The sequence below is a fragment of the Leopardus geoffroyi genome, chromosome B1 (genome assembly GCF_018350155.1).
Source record: "Leopardus geoffroyi isolate Oge1 chromosome B1, O.geoffroyi_Oge1_pat1.0, whole genome shotgun sequence".
NCBI classification, from domain to species: domain Eukaryota; kingdom Metazoa; phylum Chordata; class Mammalia; order Carnivora; family Felidae; genus Leopardus; species Leopardus geoffroyi.
In genome coordinates, this window is record NC_059327.1 from 82,767,215 (window position 1) to 82,786,762 (window position 19,548).

The 19,548-nt window shown below is 43.6% G+C and overlaps 1 protein-coding gene across 1 annotated transcript in view; it reads left to right on the forward strand.

Moving 5' to 3' along the window:
* Positions 1–3,405: 3,405 nt before the first annotated feature.
* The window catches only part of FREM3 (FRAS1 related extracellular matrix 3), a 99,356-nt gene continuing 83,213 nt past the window's right edge, over positions 3,406–19,548 (forward strand). Inside the window, exons 1-2 of the mRNA XM_045466678.1 lie at positions 3,406–9,318; positions 11,375–11,464. Of these exons, the coding sequence (XP_045322634.1) occupies positions 4,137–9,318; positions 11,375–11,464 (5,272 nt within the window). The 5' untranslated portion in view covers positions 3,406–4,136. The remainder of the gene's footprint in view (positions 9,319–11,374; positions 11,465–19,548) is intronic.

Below are 19,548 nucleotides of genomic sequence, written 5' to 3' on the forward strand. Positions count from 1 at the left end.
ACTGGGTTGAAGCTTTTCCATGCTGTTCAGAGAAGTCCTCAGAAATTGTCAAAATACTTTTAAACAAAATCATTCCTAGGTTTGAATTGCTGCTAATAACTCAGAGCGACCGTAGAGCTGCATTTGTGGCAAACGTCATACAAGCAGTGTCCAAAGCCTTGGGAATTAACAGAAATTAAACTCCTTCCTGGAGACCCAAATAAACTGGAAAAACAGAATAAATGAACTTTAGCTAGGATATGCCAAGACACCAACTTGGGAAAAAGCCTTGACAGGTGCCTTGCTTTGGGTTAGAGCAGCTCCTTAGAAGTAGGCTTGGTTTAAGCCCCTGAGAAATGTCATATGGAGGACTCTACACTTTTTTCATGACTTAAGAGTTCCTGGGGCACCAGGGGTGCCTGGGTGGCTCAGTTGGTTGAGCGTCCAACTTTGGCTTAGGTCATGATCTCACTGTCGGTGGGTTTGAGCCCCACATCAGTCTCTATGCTGACAGCTCAGAGCCTGGAGTCTGCTTCAGATTCTGTGTCTCCCTCCCTCTCTACCCCTCCTCTGCTCTCTCTTTCTCTCTCTCTTTATCTCTCAAAAATAAACATTAATTTTTTTTTAAAGGTCCTGGGGCACCTGGATGGCTTAGTCGGTTAAGCATCTGGCTCTTGACTTTGGCTCAGGTCACGATCTCATGGTTCATGAGATTGAGTCCTGTGGCCAGGGCAGAGCCTGATTGGGATTTTCTCTATCTCTTTCCCTCCCCTGCTCATGCTTTCTTTCTCAAAATAAATAAATAAATAAACATTAAAAAAAAAAAAAGTATGAGTCCTGTCCTGTCTGGAACTCTATCAGGTATGTTCAGTGTATATATTTGCTTCCAGCAGGTTGAAGCACTCCACAGATGTGCCCTTACAGCACCCGAATCCTGGACTTAGTGTTACTGAAGCTGGAAGTCCAAACACCCAGAGCACCGACTCCAACTTCCTTGTACAAAACCTTGCAAGGTGCTGTTGACCACCCATCCCTCAGTGAAACTAAAGGGAATTAAGCCATGGATTCATGACACTCAAATTAGAAGAATCCACAGGTTCCTTACATCCTGTCAGCAAGGAGAACATCAAAAAGAACCTCGGTTGGACCAGGAAGCCTCTGAAGGACTTGTAACTATTTAGGAAAGCTAGTTCAAAGAAATATATGGATAAGTACAACAAGCTACTTGGTTATAACAAATCTCCCTGAAGGCTCTAGATAAACTATAGTACAAGAACTATAAAAATATAAAAATCCAGGTAATGTAAAATGTTGAGTTTCAGCGTAGAGCTAAAGATTGCTAAAAGAGCGCAGAAAGCTCTCATTCCTCTCATCCTGATCTTTGCCCCATTTTAGCAGGAAGTGCCTAGAATGGTCATTGTCCCAATTTCCTCAAGAATGAGAAAGGATCAAAAGACTGGTAACCTAAGGGTTAACAGGACTAATAAGCACAGCTGCAGCTTTTACCCAGACCCTTTTCATTGCCTTTAAATCTCACGACCCTCCTCCTTCAGGGAGGTGGATTGGAGGCTTGCCCTCCTGTCTGTTCATCTCCTCCTTTGGCAGCCTCCTGAATAAAGCCTTTCCTTGCTGCATGCTCCATGTTCTAGTAATTGTCTTTGCTGTGCATCAGGCAGATGGACTTGGGTGCAGTTACAAAAAAGTTAACCTATCCTTGCACTATTTTTGTTTGTTTTGCCTGATATCTGGACTTCATAGTACATCGATTACTACTTCTTAATCTTTTATTCATTCAATCAACAAATAGCTCTTATGTACCTGCTGTGTGCCAGTCCTTGGCATAAGCACTGGCTATCAGGGTCAACATCGCATCCTCCCTACTCTCACGTTGCTTCATCAAGTTATCCACAAATGCGTAATTACAAACTGATTTAAAGTGGCTTGGGGAGCATAGGAAAAAGTGTTCCTGAAGAAGATGGACATGAACTGAGAGGAAGGAGGAAAGCCAGAAGGATGTGGCCAATGGACAATATGAAAAATAGCCATGAGATTTAGCCACATGGAGTTTGCCAATGACCTCAGGTAGAATTTTGTTGATGTTTTAACGTGGAAGCCAGACAGTAGTGTTCTAGGAGGGAGGGAGTGGGAGGATAAGTAATTTAGACAGCAGGAAAAACAAAAACCCAAACCCCACTTTCAAGAAGTTTGGTAGGAAAAAAACAGAACAGAGAGAATGTTAGCTGGAGGGTTTGAGGACAAAAATAAAAACTTGGTAGTTTAGCCTTCCGTCATCTCAGCTGCCTACACCCATCTCTGCCTATGATGAAAATAGCACGTGGACCAGATAGTTGCCCAGAGTGAGTGGTGTTTGGACAGGAACCAAAATTACACTCACACAGGAACATTCATTTGGTAAAGTTTAATATATGCAAAAAAGTTCAATGATCGAAAAACCATCCTTTGGACAAGGCAGTAGCTGTATGAACTATAATTCCTCTTGCATTTACAATGGAATTTTACCTGTTTCAATTCAAAATATATATATTTTTTTAATTTCTGGGCACACTGGACTAGCATAATTAGGCTAAACATTTTGTTTTAAATTTGCTATCTCTTAATATTGTTATGTGAACAAATCTATACTAATGGGGTATACTAGCATTCTACCTTAGTGGATTATGTAGACCCCTGGCATTTCACTGGCTGATTAAAATATTTAGAAAATTAACTCTTTCAAGGCAACAGCAGATTATTTCTACTCTGGGAGTCAGTGCTGCTGCTGCTGCTGCTGCTGAAATGAATCAAACCGACATCTGCAACACAGTAAAACAAAATAATCTGAGGATAACATTCTACATGTTTAAATTCCCCTTGAAGTCATTTTTACCACTACAGTTTTGGATGCCTCTATTTTCATGGACATCAACAAGTCTCACATTTACATTAATTGCATAAGAAAGCGCATTGCCATTTTATTTACAGGAAAAGATCAGTCTTCCCTGTGCTAAAAGGACACCTCTAATATTTTTTTAAAAACAAGGATGGGAAGCTAAGTAACTAACACTACACCCACGGAAGGCAAGCATCCTTAACTAAAAGCCAGAAAGAAAGAGCCTGATGGCATTCCAAGTGTTAAATAGATTAATTCACAGAAATCGATCCAAGGGCCTGGGGTATTCTGCTGTTTCTCTTGACATTCTCGCCTCTGGCTACTATTATATTTTTCTATAAAGAAAGTACTTAGGAAACAGCATGTCTAATAAACTCAGAGGGAGTCACTGTTGATCAGATTTGGAAACCACATTCTAAAAAAAACGAAGGCAGCCAACCTGCGCCCCCGTTGTGGTATGTGAGACCCACTGACTAGAAACCAATTTTAAAAGCTATTCGAGTTCGCCTGCCTGGATGCGCATCTTGTTCCTCAAGAAGTGAGCAGAAGAAAAATGCCAGGGTTATTTTGGAAGCACCGAATTACAAGATCTGGAATAAGCAGCTTCATCAGACAGGCAGCTAGAAAATCCTGTTTGCAAAATAGCTCCCACTAGCTTCTTTTATGTCCGAAGTGAGACTCAATTTCGGCTAGAAAATGCACGCCTGTCAGCGGTAAGGAAGAGGTATGGTGGCGCTCCCCCCCATCAGAAACACGGTTGCCTGGGTGAACGGACCGCGGGAGCGCTGTGTCTTCCACGCGCAGAACTGACCCGGTACAGTCGCTGTCACTCTCCCAGTCCTAAAGGACAATCTCTTTGAGGCGTCCGGGGAGAACATCCCGACCAGCTGGTTTGAAGCAGGCAGCCGGGGCTGCGCGGTGGCCGACTACCCCTCCGGGCAAGAAGGTCAGTAAGGTAGCCAGGTTAAAGGCACAAAGGAGAGGAGGGGCGAACTCCGGCATAGGTGTCGGGGCGTTGGGACAAATCCAGCGGTCCCGGGAACCAGGCGAGGAGAGACTTGGGACTCAAGCAGGGCAGAAGGTGGGCAGAGCCCCTTCTCCCCGCAGCCTTTACCTGCCACAGCCGAAGCACGGTCACCGGCTCTTGCTGAGTCCGCGCCTCGGCTCCCGACTGGACAGCAGCCACTCCCTCCCCAGCCTGCACCTGCAGCTGAGCCGGCCCTCTTCGGACTGGGCAGTCTCCGGGACATTCCAGCGCCGAGGTCCCATGGCTGGGACTTCTCGGCGCCCCGCTGGGACGCCCCGGCAGCTTGTCGCGGCGCTCGCCTACGTGCTCCTGAGCTGCCCCGTGCTACATGGACAGGTGCCCTCGCCTGGGACTGAAGCCCACCCTGCGCTCTACTGGCCCACCTGGGGCGCACCGGGTCTCAGTAGCCCCGACGGCCCTAGCGTCCTGATCGCCAACCCCGGACTCCGGGTTCCTGTGGGCCGCTCGCTTTGGCTCGACCCGCTCCGGGACCTGGTGATTCGAGTGCAGCCGGGGGACTGGTGCGAGGTGACGGTGCTGGAAGCCCTGCCGCTGAGCCACGGCGCGCTCTCCCCAGGCCGCTTCCCCTGCGCCTTCGGACCCCGCCAGGTCCAGTACACCCACTTCGGCTCCCGAAGCCCCGGGCGCGCTCGGGTGCGGCTGCAGCTGCGCTACGACGCCCCGACTTACACGCTAGCACTGCCCTTCACACTGGCTGTGGACGTGGTGTTTCCCCAGCCGGAGCTTGTGATGCGCAACAGGCCTTTGGCGGTGGAGAAGCTGCGGGGCTGGAGCCACGCCATCGACAAGAGAGTGCTGGACTTTGCGTCCCTGGCGTCCGCAGGCTCTGCCCCCAGCAGGTGCCGGCTCACCCTTCTTCCTCCCCAGGGCGGCCCACTGCCCAAGTATGGGCGTTTGGTGGACGCCATGGGGGCCCCTCTCCCCAGGGGCAAGGGCGTCGACTGTGAGGCTTTTGTCAGAGCTGGGGTGCGCTACCAGCATACTGCCACCACCCTGTCGCCCAGTCGGGACTATGTGCCCTTTATGGCGGAGCTGCTAGGGCCAGAAGACAGAGGCGCGGGGTCAGCCGAGGTGCTGCTCCGTGAGCATTTCCAGCTGCTGGTGAACATCCGCGACGGAGTAGAGAACACCGCACCTCGGCCCAGTTTTGTGGCCCTGATGATGATGGAGGTCAGTCAGTTCTTGCTGACAGCCCTGACCCCTGACGCACTGGCTGCGGAAGACACGGAGTCTGACCCTGATGACCTGGTCTTCAACATTCTCAATGCCCCCACCACCACACGAGGGCACGAGGGGTACGTGGTCAGCACTGACGACCCCCTGGGCCTTCCAGTCTCCTTCTTCACCCAGCGGGAGCTTCGGGAACTGAAAATTGCCTATCAGCCCCCTACAAAGAAATTGGATTCAGAGCAGCTCTTCCAGTTGGAGCTGGAGGTGGTGGATGGAGACGGTGCCACCTCAGACCCCTTTGCCTTCATGGTGATAATGAAGCCCGCGAACACTCTGGCCCCAGTGGCTAGATATAACCGGGGACTGCTGCTATTTGAAGGTCAGTCCAAGCCCCTGTCCAGCACCCACAGCCTTCAGATCAGTGATAACGATAACCTGGAAGAAGTGACAGTAACTGCAGTTAGGGGCTTAAGACATGGGCAGCTGATGGTGCTTGGGGCACCTGCTGGGTGCAAGCATTTCACACCGGTGGACCTGGCAGCAGGGCGAGTGGTTTACCAGCATGATGGCAGCAACACCTACAGTGACAACATCATCTTCCGGATGGAGGATGGACACCACCAGGTGGAATTCCTCTTCCCCGTCACCATCATACCTGTGGATGATGAACCACCAAAGGTCAAGGCCAACACCGGGCTCTCTGTTACAGAAGGACATGTGGTCCAGATTTCCCCCTTTGTCCTGAGTGCTACTGATATTGACTCTGAGGACTCAACCATCCACTTTGTGCTGGAGGACCAGCCTCTGGAAGGGAAAAAGGAAGAGGGAGGGCGGGATCTAGCCCCTGGTTCCTCCTACTCCAGTCAGTACCAGGGGGAGATGCTGCTGCGGCAGACTGAACCACCTCAGTCCCCTGAAGATGAGGACTGGTCTTATGTGGAAAGAGAAGGACTTTATGAGAAGGTGGTGACTGAATGGCTTCAGCAAGACATAATGGGAGGGAAACTCTTCTACCGCTATCTTGGACCCCATAGCCCTCAACCTGTAGTGGCCCGGCTGACTTTCCGTGTACAGGATGACCATGAGCCACCCAATCTATCCAACCAACACTTCTTCACTGTCAGGGTCCAACCAGTGGATCTGAAGAGTCCGGAACTATTTCCAGGAACTACTCTAGAAATGACTGTGCAACAATACCAACTCACTCACTTCCAGAAGAAATTCCTCCAATATACTGATGAGGACTCAGATGACCAGAACCTGTGGTACACCCTGCTGACACCCCCAACTGACACAGATGACAACCACCAAGTCCTGGCTGGAGAAATTGTCCTCACTGATTCGCCAGACATGCCCATCATGCACTTCACCCAGGCCCAGGTAAATCTGCACCAAGTTGCCTATCAGCCCCCACAGAAGATGCTGGGTGTCGCACGACGGGTTGTGCAGTTCACCTACCGAGTGGAGGATGCTGCAGGCAATAGTGTGCCTGGCACATTCACGTTATTCCTAAAGCCTGTGGACAATCAGCCTCCCAAAGTCACCAACAGAGGCTTTACTGTCTTAGAGGGAGAAAGTTTTATCCTCAGCAGGAATGAACTGGGTGTCATAGATCCTGACACAGACGTTGACCAGATTGTCTTCATATTAGTCTGGGGTCCCCAACATGGACACTTGTACTACTTAAACAAACATATGACCCCAGGAGAGCTTTTCATGCAAGCTGATGTAATTAATGGGAGTGTCTCTTACCAGCACAGCAGAGACCAGACTACCAATGACACCTTCCATCTGGAGGTAAGTGACGGGGTTCACCGCATACCCATCACCATCCAGATTTCTGTGCATCCCACTACAGCTGACAAAACTCCCAGGATCTCTATTACAGGTGGTCCATTATTAGATGTTTCCATTGATGTACTAGAGAACAGAGCCGCTGAGATCACCACGGGCATCATACATGGCAAAAAGAAGGGCACAGATGACTTGATGTTGTCTTTCATTTTGGAAGATAGCCCAAAATTGGGTACTATTCTCGTGCATGGTTTACCTGCAGAACGATTCACCCAAGAGGACCTCATCAGTGGGGCAGTAGTCTATGTCCACACTGGGGGTGAAGTTGGTTTCCAGAAACAACATGATGCCTTCAGCCTCACCCTCTCCAAGGGTTCTTATCAGTGGTTGGTGGGGAACAGCATAGTGGAAAGAGTACAGGTGCAAGTGGTTGTGCTGCCTGTGGACAATGTGGCACCCAAAGTCTCAGTGGCAGAGTCTTATATTGTTGATGAAGGTGGGAAGAGTCCCTTGACCTTACAACATCTCAGTATTGAAGATGTGGACACACCCCAAGATGAAATCCTATGCACAGTGACCAGTCAGCCAGCCTCTGGCTACCTGGAAAACATTGCACCAGCTCCTGGCTCAAAAGAATCACGGGCTGGTAGCCCCATCAGTGCTTTCTCCATCAGTGATGTCCAGGTGAGGCATATCAATTATGTACAGAGTATTCACAAGGGGGTAGAGCCACAAAAAGATCAATTCACCTTTTATTGTTCTGATGGCATCAACTTCTCCCCAAATGTTGTCTTCCCCATAATCATTTTACCCACCAATGACGAGCAGCCTGAACTTTTTGCTGGTGAGTTTGTGGTATTAGAGGGGATGAGCCTGGTCATAGACACCCCACTGCTCAATGGAGCAGATGCTGACTTGCCACAGAATGAGCTTCGCTTTCAGCTCACGGCCCTCCCTCAGCATGGACGAATCGTACAGCAGCTGGCCACAGGCAGCCAGCCCATCCACAGTTTTACCTTACAGGAGATCCAGGAGGCCTCCACCATTGTGTATGAGCATGATGACTCCGAGACCACAGAGGACAGTTTTGAGGTCTGGCTGAGTGACGGCAAGCACGTTACCCACAGGAAGGTACCCATTGTGGTGATCCTAGTGGATGATGAAACCCCTCAGCTGACCATTAATGATGGGCTGGAAGTAGAGACCAGACACACTAAGGTCATTACAAATTGGGTCCTCAAAGCCACAGATCTTGACTCTGATGAGAAGAGCCTCAGTTTTGTCCTCCGTTCAGGGCCTCAACAAGGGCTTCTACAGCGATTGAGAAAACCCAGAGGGGAGGTGAGGAACAACCTCACCCTTGGGATGAACTTTACCCAGGATGAGATTAACAGAGGCCTCATCTGTTACACTCACACAGGCCAAGAAGGAGTTCTTGACATTGTCAAATTTGATGTGACTGATGGGATTAACCCTTTGATAGACCGCTCCTTCTACATCACTGTTGGCAGTTTAGACAGAGTCTCACCTGAGGTGGTTAGCAAAGGGATTACCCTGACAGAAGGTGGCAGAGTGACCCTTACCACCAATCTGCTTAGCACCAGCGACATCAACAGCCCTAATGAACAGCTTCACTTCAGAGTCACACGGGCTCCTAGCCTCGGGCACTTGGAGAGCTCTGACCACTCTGGGAAGCCCATTGCCTCTTTCACTCAGCTACAGTTGGCTAGCAACAAAATATGCTATGTCCACACTTCAAATGATGAGATAAAGACGGACAGCTTTGAGTTTCAAGTGACTGATGGACACAACCCTGTGTTCCGAACCTTCAGGATCTACATCATAGATGTGGATGATAAGAAACCTATCTTGACCATCCACAAACTAATGCTGCAAGAAGGGGAAAGCAAACAGATCACTCCCTTTGAGTTAACAGCGGAAGATAAGGATACTCCAGATGATCTTCTCCTCTTTACTATCACCCAGCTCCCCATACATGGCAGGATTTTGTATAATGGCCACCATCCTGTGACCACCTTCACCAAGCGAGACCTGAATGACAACCTGATTAGCTACTGGCATGACGGCAGTGAGGCGACTGAAGACTGTTTCTCTTTGACTGTGACAGATGGCACTCATGCTGACTTCTATGTCTTCCCAGACACTGTCCTAGAGACACACAAACCTCAGGTAATGAGGATCCACATAAGTTCCCTAGATAACAGACTCCCGCAGATTGCCATTAACAGAGGTGCATCGGCCTTGAAGCGCCTTCACACTGGACACATGAGCTTCTTGATTACCAGCAGGTCTCTGAGGACAGAGGATCAGAACAGTGTCCATGGGCTCCTGAAGTATAAAGTGACCAGAGGACCAGAGCATGGCTTCATTATCAACACTGGCCTTGGGAACAAGAGTACGCGAGTGTTTACACAAGGTTAGTAAACAATGTCCCCGATGCCTCTGTCCCTCTCCTTGAGCAGATTAGATCTCCCAGTTCTGTTTAAAATTGTCCCAAGCTCTGCATTTGCAGAAAAATTCTGATTCTGATGAAATACAATGGAATGCGAGATTATTCAGATAACAAAAAAAGGCAAGTAGTCTTTCTTCAGCTATTTCCTCAGAATGCCCACTTAACAGGAACCCTTGGACAGCTAGTAAGGCTTTTAGTTATGCCTTAAAATTACAGAACACAGGTGGACAGCTTCTGAAAAATATCATCATAAGATATGATTACATTAATTTTGAAAATATCCATTGAATTTCAAATTTTAAGTAAAGAAGCATACCTAGGAATTGTTTTCATAGTTCATTAGTAAGTTTAGTTTTCTGAAGATGATATTTTATATTTAGACTTTAGAGACAAATACTACACTGCGCATTTTATTGTGTTCAAATAATTTTCAAGTAATTTCTGCATCTAAAAAAAAAAAGCATAGAACTAAATTTCCCTAAATGCGGAAGGATATGTTTGAAGGATTTTTTCTTTCTAAATATATTTGTTGTTACTACTAATGGTGAACTTGAGGCAGGTTCCTCTGTTCTCCCAGGCAATGTGACACCTGGTCTCTTTGGTAGCCCTTTACATTGTCTTAACACTTTTTCATGCAGCTCTGTGTGCATGAGATGTGAAGAGATTAAAGGAATTTTCTACATACGATACATTTAAACCTAAATGCAGTCTTAGAGTAAAACTTATGAAGGCTGTTTAAAAAATAATTTAATTATCAGAGTACCTGGGTGGCTAGGCCAAGCATCTGATTCTTGATATGGGCTCAGGTTGTGATCTCACAGCCGTGGGATTGAGCCCTGTGTTGAGCTCGTGCTGAGGGTGAGGCCTGCTTGGGATTTTCCCTCTCTGTCCCTTAACTGCTCATTTTCTCCCTCGCTCTCTCTCTCTTTCTCTCCCTCTCCCTCTGTCCTTCCCTTCCTCTCAAATAAATAAAACTTTAAAATGAAAATAAAAAATAGTTTAGTTACATTTTCAGAATTGTCTCTAAAGCCAATGAAATCATATATGGTTTTACAAGAGAGAGAAGAGAGATAGAGAATCCCAAGCAGGCTCCGCACTACCAGCACGGAGCCTGATTAGGGGGCTCAAACTCAGGAACTGTGAGATCATGACCCGAGCCAAAACCAAGAGTCAGTCGAGTGAGCCGCCCAGGCACCCTATAAGAATTATCTTTATAAATAAATACCCCCAAAATGCAAACTGTCTTTAAAATACTAGTAACTACCAATACAAAAACACAATAATAGACCCAAGGGACAAATTCTTAAAAATCCAAGAGAATAGGTAATAATAAAAAGTCATGATTTGATTCTCATTTTCTTTTTCCTTAGAATGCAGCCATTGTTCTTGTTTAAATTCATTTTGACAAATAGTTAATGAATAACTGCCATCAGGCCAAGCTCCATGCTTTTGCAGAAGACCTAAAACCAGATGGACTCACCTCTCCATAGAGGGCCCAGATGTTGTGAAGCATGCACATCTAGAATGTCCTTTTTGGAGGGTATTATCCTAAAGTTCACACACATAGCCCAGTAACAAAATTTTAAACTAAGTTCTATTTTTGCTGGTATAACGTTAAGAACAATTTGGATTCATGTTCACTTAATCGTTTTTAAAGTTAGATTTGTGTTCATTTCATCATTTTAAAATTTCTTTATTATAGTATTTTCATGCCTTAAAATATTGACTTTTTTTTTTTAAGTTTACTTATTCATTTTTGAGAGAGAGAGAGACAGACAGAGAGAAAGCAAGCAGGGGAGGAACAGAGTGAGAAAGAGAATCCCAGGCAGACGGTGCTCTGCCAGTGCAGAGCCCATCACAGGGCTGGATCTCACAAACCATGAAGTCATGACCTGAGCCCGAAATCAAGAGTCGTTCACTTAACCAACTGAGCCACTCCGGCGCCCCAAAATGTTGACGTTCTTAACATCCTCATTTTCTGTTGTGCCATTATGATGAGTGAAACTTGCTCTTTCATCAGCTGACATTGATGAGAGCAGGATCTGCTATGTGTTGAATGAAGGCAGCAAAGCAACAAAGGACCTCTTCTACTTCTCTGTTGAAGACAATGGTAAGTCAGTATTGAAACCTTAAAAGGGAGTCTTGGTTATTTAAAAGCAATATGAAATTGAAAAAAAACGAAATCATTTGCATAGTAATCACAATCACTATATGTCATAATACAAACAAATGAATTCTTTTTGCTTTATTTGTGATCCCATGTCAAATGGTCCTTGACAAATGTTTTTTGGAAGGCGAAGCAATGAGGAATTTCAATAATGAGATATGAAGTATTTTACCTGACCTAGATTACATATGACATCCCTTAAGCAGGTAAATCTTTTCTTCAGGAGGTTCTGAGAATCTGACTGGTGGCTTCTATCATTCTGGAACACATTAGAAAATCCACCCTTAGATTTTGTTAGGATTTTCAGCTCCAGAACTGAATCTCAGTGGCTCCTTCTCAGAATTGTAATCTTCCTGGATGCAGTGAAAAATATATTGACTGGCATAGAGGAAAACTTGCTTAAAAAATCGCCTGTGTGCTGCACCTATATTGGTTTACTCTGTCTTCAAAGTAGCGCAATGGGAAGCAACTAGCTAACAACAGGCACTCTCTTTACACAGCTAGGAATATGCTGACTATGTTGTCAGTGAAAAATTATTTTGCAGTATAACACGATAATTGCAAAAATTATGTCCGTGTGCTGCTTGCCACTCAATAACTTCTCTCAGTATAAATCATTACTCATTCCCAGTAAGTAACATGCATTTTCTTCCTCAGTCTTGTGTAACCATTCAAGACTGTTTGGAAAGCAGACCTACATGAAGGCCATATGGTATACTGAGCTTGAATCCCAACTGACCCCATGTGACCTTGAAGAAGTTACCTTGTCCTCTCTGTGGTTCATGTCACTCATCTGTAAAATGGCAGTCTTCATACAACTTCCAGAGGGCTGCCAAGAGGATTAAGTGAGATAATATATGTAAGCCTTTGGCACAGAGTAGATGCTCATTAATAATGAGTTACCTTCTCCACTTCTTTTTTTTTTTTTTTTTCAACGTTTATTTATTTTTGGGACAGAGAAAGACAGAGCATGAACAGGGGAGGGGCAGAGAGAGAGGGAGACACAGAATCGGAAACAGGCTCCAGGCTCTGAGCCATCAGCCCAGAGCCTGACGCGGGGCTCGAACTCACGGACCGCGAGATCGTGACCTGGCTGAAGTCGGACGCTTAACCGACTGCGCCACCCAGGCGCCCCTACCTTCTCCACTTCTAATGAGACTAACTATAGTGGAAACCACTAGCCCTTCCTCTCAATCTTCTCACTTAAAGTTTAAATGTTTATTTAATTTGGAGAGAGAGAGAGACAGAGTGTGTGTGTGAACAAATGGGGGGAGGCCAGAGAGGAGGAGGACAGAGGATCCAAAGCAGGCTCTGCCCTGACAGCAGGAAGCCCGATATGGGGCTGGAACTCACAAACTGTGAGATCATAACCTGAGCAGAAGACAGATGCTCAATCAACTGAGCCACCGAGGAACCCTTCACATGAAGTTTAAAAACAGAGCTTTCCTTCATTCCCCAGGTTCCCAAGGATGAAAGTCCCTAAAAAGATGAAGATGAATTTAAGTCTTCTAAACTGATTCACTAATGTAAAGTGCCTTTGAGACCCAAATGATTTATAGTGACTATTCTTCTGATTTTGAGTGGGATGATATTCTAAAAAGATATATATCTGACTTGGACACTATGCTTTCTGGGCAACATCAGAAACAGAGTCAGTCTGTGTTGATAAGTGTGAATTTTATATTGCGACTATTTTGAATATGTACTTCCTATGGGCCAGACAATGCTTATACACATTACGACTTTGGGTTTTTACTATAAAATAAGAGGTAAATGTTACGATGCCCATTTGAAAATGAAGGCACCAAGGTTGACTAACTGGACTCATGCCATACAGGTAATAAGAAGGTGAACTAGAATCAAACTCAGGTGTTGCAGGTTTCAAAGCCAAGGTTCTTAACCACTATTGCTATACCACCTCTGTTCAGGAAGATAAAATCATGAACAGAAGTCAGAGAATAAGGCAAAGATAGCACTTCTTCACCTAACAAAGGAGCCCCTAGCAAATTAAAGTGATAAGAATAATCAAGACTCTAAAACATTTGCAGATACATTTACTCATGGTTGGATCTTAAAACACATATGTATGTCCATATGCCGATTAAATATTTATGCATTTATTTGGGGCACCTGGGTGGTTCAGTCGAATAAGTGTCCAACTCCTGATTTCAGTGCAGGTCACGATCTCACGGTTCATGAGATTGAGCCCCGCATAGGGCTCTGTGTGCTGAGAACGACACAGAGCCTGCTTGAGATTCTTTCTCTCTTCTCTCTTTCTGCCCCTCCTCCCCTACTCCTTACCTCTTTTGCACATGCTTTCTCTCTCTCTCCCTCTCAAAATGAATAAGTGACCTTTTAAAAAATATTTATGCATGTATTTGTTCCCTGGATTTTTTTATTGTGTCCTGAGTGCCATACACAGAGCTGAGATCCATGTTGCCATTTTTAGAATTCTTGGAATCGTTTACAATCGCTAAAGGACCCACTTAAACATTTTTGTACCAGGTATTTTTAAATTGTATAAATTTATTTCTCTACAATAGCCAGCTTCATCTTTTCTTTAAAAATATCCCAATTTTTAAAATATTTCCCAAATAGAATGGGACAGCATATAGCTTGACAGTGTATAGTCCTTCCAGTTATTTAAGCTTTTGGAATTGGACACACTTCTAGGGATACATTTTCTTACCAATGGGCTGAAATAGAATTTGTTGTTGGTGGTGGTGGTGGTGGTGGTACCGACTTTGGAGGCATTAAAAGAAGACTGTGCCCTACCTCTAGGACTGTGCATTTGGCACATCCTCAGGTGAGCTCAGGGTCTTAAAGGTGAAAGCATTGTCAGTATGACTCTAGAGCTGCAATTTATTAAAACCCCAAAGCTTGACAGCAGGAAGGCTTCCAGTTCATAGGCTCTGAAACCAGGCTCCCTGCACTCAAACCCCAGTCCCACCGTTTAGTGGTTGTGTATCTTTGAGGAACTGTGCTTTCATTTGCTCATCTGTGAATTGGAGACAATCATAGTGTGTATCTCATAGGATTATTATGAAGATTTTATTGGTTTCCTATTGCTGCTATAGTGAATTACCACAAATTTAGTGGCTTAGAACAACACAGACTTGCAAGTCTGTCTGTCAGAAGTCCAAAATGGTTCTTACTGTGCTAAAATCAAGGTTTAGACAAGACTGCCTTTCTTTACGAACACCCTAGGGGAGAACCCATGTCCTTGCCTTTCCAGCTTTAGAAAATGTCCCATTCCATGTTAAAAGCCATAAGTGTCCAAGTCTTTCTCATGTTGCTTTACTAAGGCACCACTCTCCTCCCTCCCTCTTTCACTACAAGAACCCTTGTGACTACATTGGGCTTACCTGGATAATCCAGGATACTCTCCCCATCGCAGAATCTTTAATCACATCTGCAGAGTCCCTCTTGCCCTGTAATAAAACATACGTATGGGTTCTGGGAATTAAGCAGCGGACGTCTTTACAGGGTCATCATTCTAAGTACTACAAGTACTAAAGAAACAACCCACACAAGGCATTGAAGAGTGCCTGGCACAAAGCAAACACACAGTAGATGTTATTACCTTTAGAACTTTTAGCCGAGATACCAAATTTTTATTTCCCTTCTTTTAGATAAAAAGAAGTTTAACAATTTATTCCTGAAACTCTATAATTGAATCAGTTGATTATTTAAAAAGGTCAACTTTAAACTATTATGGTGAGTTATCTTATTGGGGTACTGCCTGGAACTCTTGGTTTCTCATTCTTTTCTCTGCCCACTCATAAACTGATTCCATATTTGTTAGAAGTCCGCTAAGGAGACAAAGGAAGAAGAGGAAGTAACTCAAATCCACTGTACAGGTTTTGCCCGTGCTTGGTCAGCCTCTGCACAAAGGAATAGCTTGCCTATCCACATCCTGTTTCCTGTATCAATTGTGCCTTTTTCTTTTTGTTCTGCTGTAGTTAAATGAAGTCGCACATGCCATAAACGTAATAGGATACGTTTCTTCTTTCCTCTCAAATAGTTATGAGCATACCTATACTTGTATACAGAGCTGAACTGGGAATTCACATGGAAATTTTTGTCGATGTACCTGGTTTGTGTGTTGCATCAGTTGCTGCCTCATCAATTTTCAGTAACCAAGACTAAGGCCATTGCGGCTTAAGATCTCAGTCTTTTTTATAACATTGGTGGTAAACTTCATTATGTTCAAGGTTCTCATGAAAGTCACTGGTGAAATAGAGAATACATTTTAGATTTATAAAGCTCTGAACTATACCAGTTAAGCATACTGTCAAGTGCATTTGTATTCCTTCTTAAGTCATTATATTTATAGATTTGTCTTGAAATTTTGCATATCTCTACTATATGTAACACTGAACAGATCTGTTCCACTTACCATATAATAATATTAACTTAATATATATAGCACTTAACATTTCTCCAAAGTGTTTTACAGATGTTATTTCAATTGATCCTTACTATAACCTGTAAGATATAAGTATCATCTCAAATTTTACAATGAAGAATGGATTTGAAGAATTAAAATGATGCAACCAAAGGAACCATCAGAAACATCAAGTCCATTCTTTCTAATAAGCCACACTGAATGATTATATGGGTTTAGTTTGGCGATGTACTGTAGATATGTCCTTAAGACCAGAAACAAATTGCTTTATTTTCTCTTAAATTATTCAGCATCTAAAACCAGTTTGATTAACACTATGCATTTTGATATTTGCATTTGACCTGATACTTGCCTCATGGTCCGTATGAATACCAGTTTTCTGTTTAGGTGAACTGTCTTCTTCAAGTTATGAAAATAAAGTAGTGAACAATGATTTTTTTTAGGACCAGTGATAGAACTAACCATAAGTCCAGTGAGTCTGCCCCTGTTTTTAAGGTAATATCATGCTTGTTTATTTAGAACTTTAAACTCCCTAGAACACATCTGTGAATTCAAGAGCAAGACAGAAAATGTCTCTGAGTAGTCCAATCAAAATCCATGGCCCAGTATTTTCACACTTGACTCGAAGAAGCCCTTTCCTGGAGTCTAATTACTCTTATTTCCCAAACAATTCTAATTTCATTTTAAATAAAAACAGTAATAAGAAGAGAGCGGGGGGTAAAAAGCAAAGAGTTACAGAATGCAGAAGGGATAGATAAAAATGAGCAGCTACAGAATTCAAATTCAGGAGAAACCAAGAGACAATATAGAGAAGAGACAACATGTTCCATGTATTTCTGTGACTATAATATGGCAGAAGCATAACTGCAGTGAAACTATGAAATATTTTGCCAGCCTTCAGGATGATGTCATAATAAACCTGAATTTAATATGGAAAGAGGTTCATAATGTACTCTTAAATAAAGAAAAGTAGAAAACAGTGTGTAAAGTTGTAAAGGATGATTACATTTTCACGTATACATCCATATGTATGTGCATAACAAAAAGTCTAAAGTATATGTAGCAAGATGTTAAAAATGGTTTGTAATGGCAGTGATGGATTTTAAGTTGTTTTTATTTCTTTTGACTTTTCTTTACATTTTCTTGTGTAAATGCCTTACAGTGGCCACTATTATCAGGGGGAAAAAAAAAAGCAATTTCCATTTAAGAAAAAAGAACACTTGAATACATCACAACCAACTTCGTTCAATAATATTGATTTAAATGGCTAACCATGTTACTCTGGCTTATAAATAATTCAAAAATGTCTCCCTTAATAATGTAATGGATTCAAAAATCCAAACAAAGGAGAATCAGGGTGGATTCTTTTCAGGCGGGAAGGAATCAACAGTCTACACTTGTCACTGACTCTTTCCTTCATGAATCCTACCTGCTTATATCTTTTATCCCTTCCTACCGTGACCAGAAATGAACTGTTAGCTCTTGGACAAGCCATAATAAGCAAGGCAGGTCCAGAGGCTATGTGGCAGACGGCTAGAGGGACAGGAAAGGCTCACCACCAGTGTCCCATGTTTAGTACCAATCTGTGGAAGAATTAGTTCAGAGCCACAAAGTGTACGAAGTAGCTAGAGGGTTGGACGTGATGATACTGTGCTAAGCAAAACTTTGTCATCCCCTTTCCTTTGTGAAATATGCTAGGTAACCTTTCCTTTGTGTCACTTGTGATTTGATTTGATTTTTTCACTTTTATACCGAAGCCATTGATTCTTTATAGAAAGAGAGAAGAGGTGCTTCTGTTTAGATCACCTTACACGCTGTCTAGACAGTCAACTCAGCCATATTTCCTCTCAGTTTGGAGGCCACACCTGTAGTTTAACTGTCCTGCAGCGATATTTTGCTACAAATTAATTCTTTTAGAAATGGCAACATCTTTCCACAACACTCAGTATGGAGTCATTTTTAGGAAGAGCATCCAGTGAATGGGAGAATGGTAAGGAACAATATGAAAACTAGCTTAATGGCACCCTATTCAAGCCTTGTTTTTAGCATTGCTAATTATACTTCCTGCTGAAAGCTTTAAGTCTTCAATTCTGCATAAAAATACCTGACTGTATGGGTATTTTTAACATAGTCTAAAATGTTTAAATGGCCAATAATTCCTCCACCAGATAACTTGCTGTAAACATTTTTTTTTTAAATAAATGCATGTACATGGTTAAAGAATAATAAACTGTACCTTGATACCTGATCCCTTTCCCCAAAGGAGGAATTGTTCTTTCTGTTTTCTTACAAAAAGAAAATTAATCACATAGCAGAAAATATATGTATATCCTTTTTAATTTACACAGAGGAGATTATTTTCTATGCTTGGCTCTGAGACTTGCCTTCCTGTGTTTAATGTATGTCTATATTATATCCAGACATATATTGAACTAGTAAAAACAGATCAACCTTATCTGCTTTATTCGTTTTAGACAGCTATGTAATATTTTACTTTTGACTGTATTGTAGCCTAATTAACTGTTTATGTAACCCAAAGTATTTTTTGCTCTCTCATTTTCAGTGCTACTATGAACTTACTCTTGACCTACATTTGTGAATGCATACGTTTTCTTAGCAATGAAAGATGCTGATTTAACCTGGATATTAGCATGTCTAAAACATGTCTAAAACATTCTAGCTTTTCCCTAAATTCACAGTTGCTTCAGACATGCAAAACTTTTCCTCACAACAGTACCAAGACAGACATGTAGTTCAGACAGAAAATGTGAAAGCAGTTTATTCCAAAATTAACTATTAATCCTTAGAAGTTAAAAAGTGTCAGCGGGGGCGCCTGGGTGACTCAGTCAGTTGAGCGTCCCACTTCAGGTCAGGTCATGATCTCTCTATGAGTTTGAGCCCTGCGTCGGGCTCTGTGCTGACAGTTCAGAGCCTGGAGCCTGTTTCGGATTCTGTGTGTGTGTCTCTCTCTCTCTGCCCCTTCCCCGCTCATGCTCTGTCTCTCTCTCTGTCAAAAATAAATAAACATTAAAAAAATAATTTTTTTTAATTGTCAGCAAAGAAAAAAAAAAAAAAAAGGAAAGCCTTTGCTTCTGGGAAGTGCTCCCAGAAATCCCTGAAGTTTTATACCCAGTCAGTTATTGCTTCCTTGGCTCTGCTAGGGCTGACTTTGGAGGAGTATCTAGTTTTGGTATTTTTAAGGTCTGTCATGGCTGAACTTGCAAAGATCGAGTCTCCAATTTAGAATGAAGTCTGAAGTCTGCAGGTGCAGTGAACTGCCCAGGATGGACCGCTCTTCTGAGTAGAGGTCAAAACAAGTTTTGGGGCGCCTGGGTGGCGCAGTCGGTTAAGCGTCCGTCTTCAGCCAGGTCACGATCTCGCGGTCAGTGAGTTCGAGCCCTGCGTCAGGCTCTGGGCTGATGGCTCAGAGCCTGGAGCCTGTTTCCGATTCTGTGTCTCCCTCTCTCTCTGCCCCTCCCCCGTTCATGCTCTGTCTCTCTCTGTCCCAAAAATAAAATAAACGTTGAAAAAAAAAAATTAAAAAAACAAGTTTTGCTAATCTCTAGCTCACTGGTCAGTGGGGTCATGAGGACCACTATGCAGTGACAACGAGAGAGAC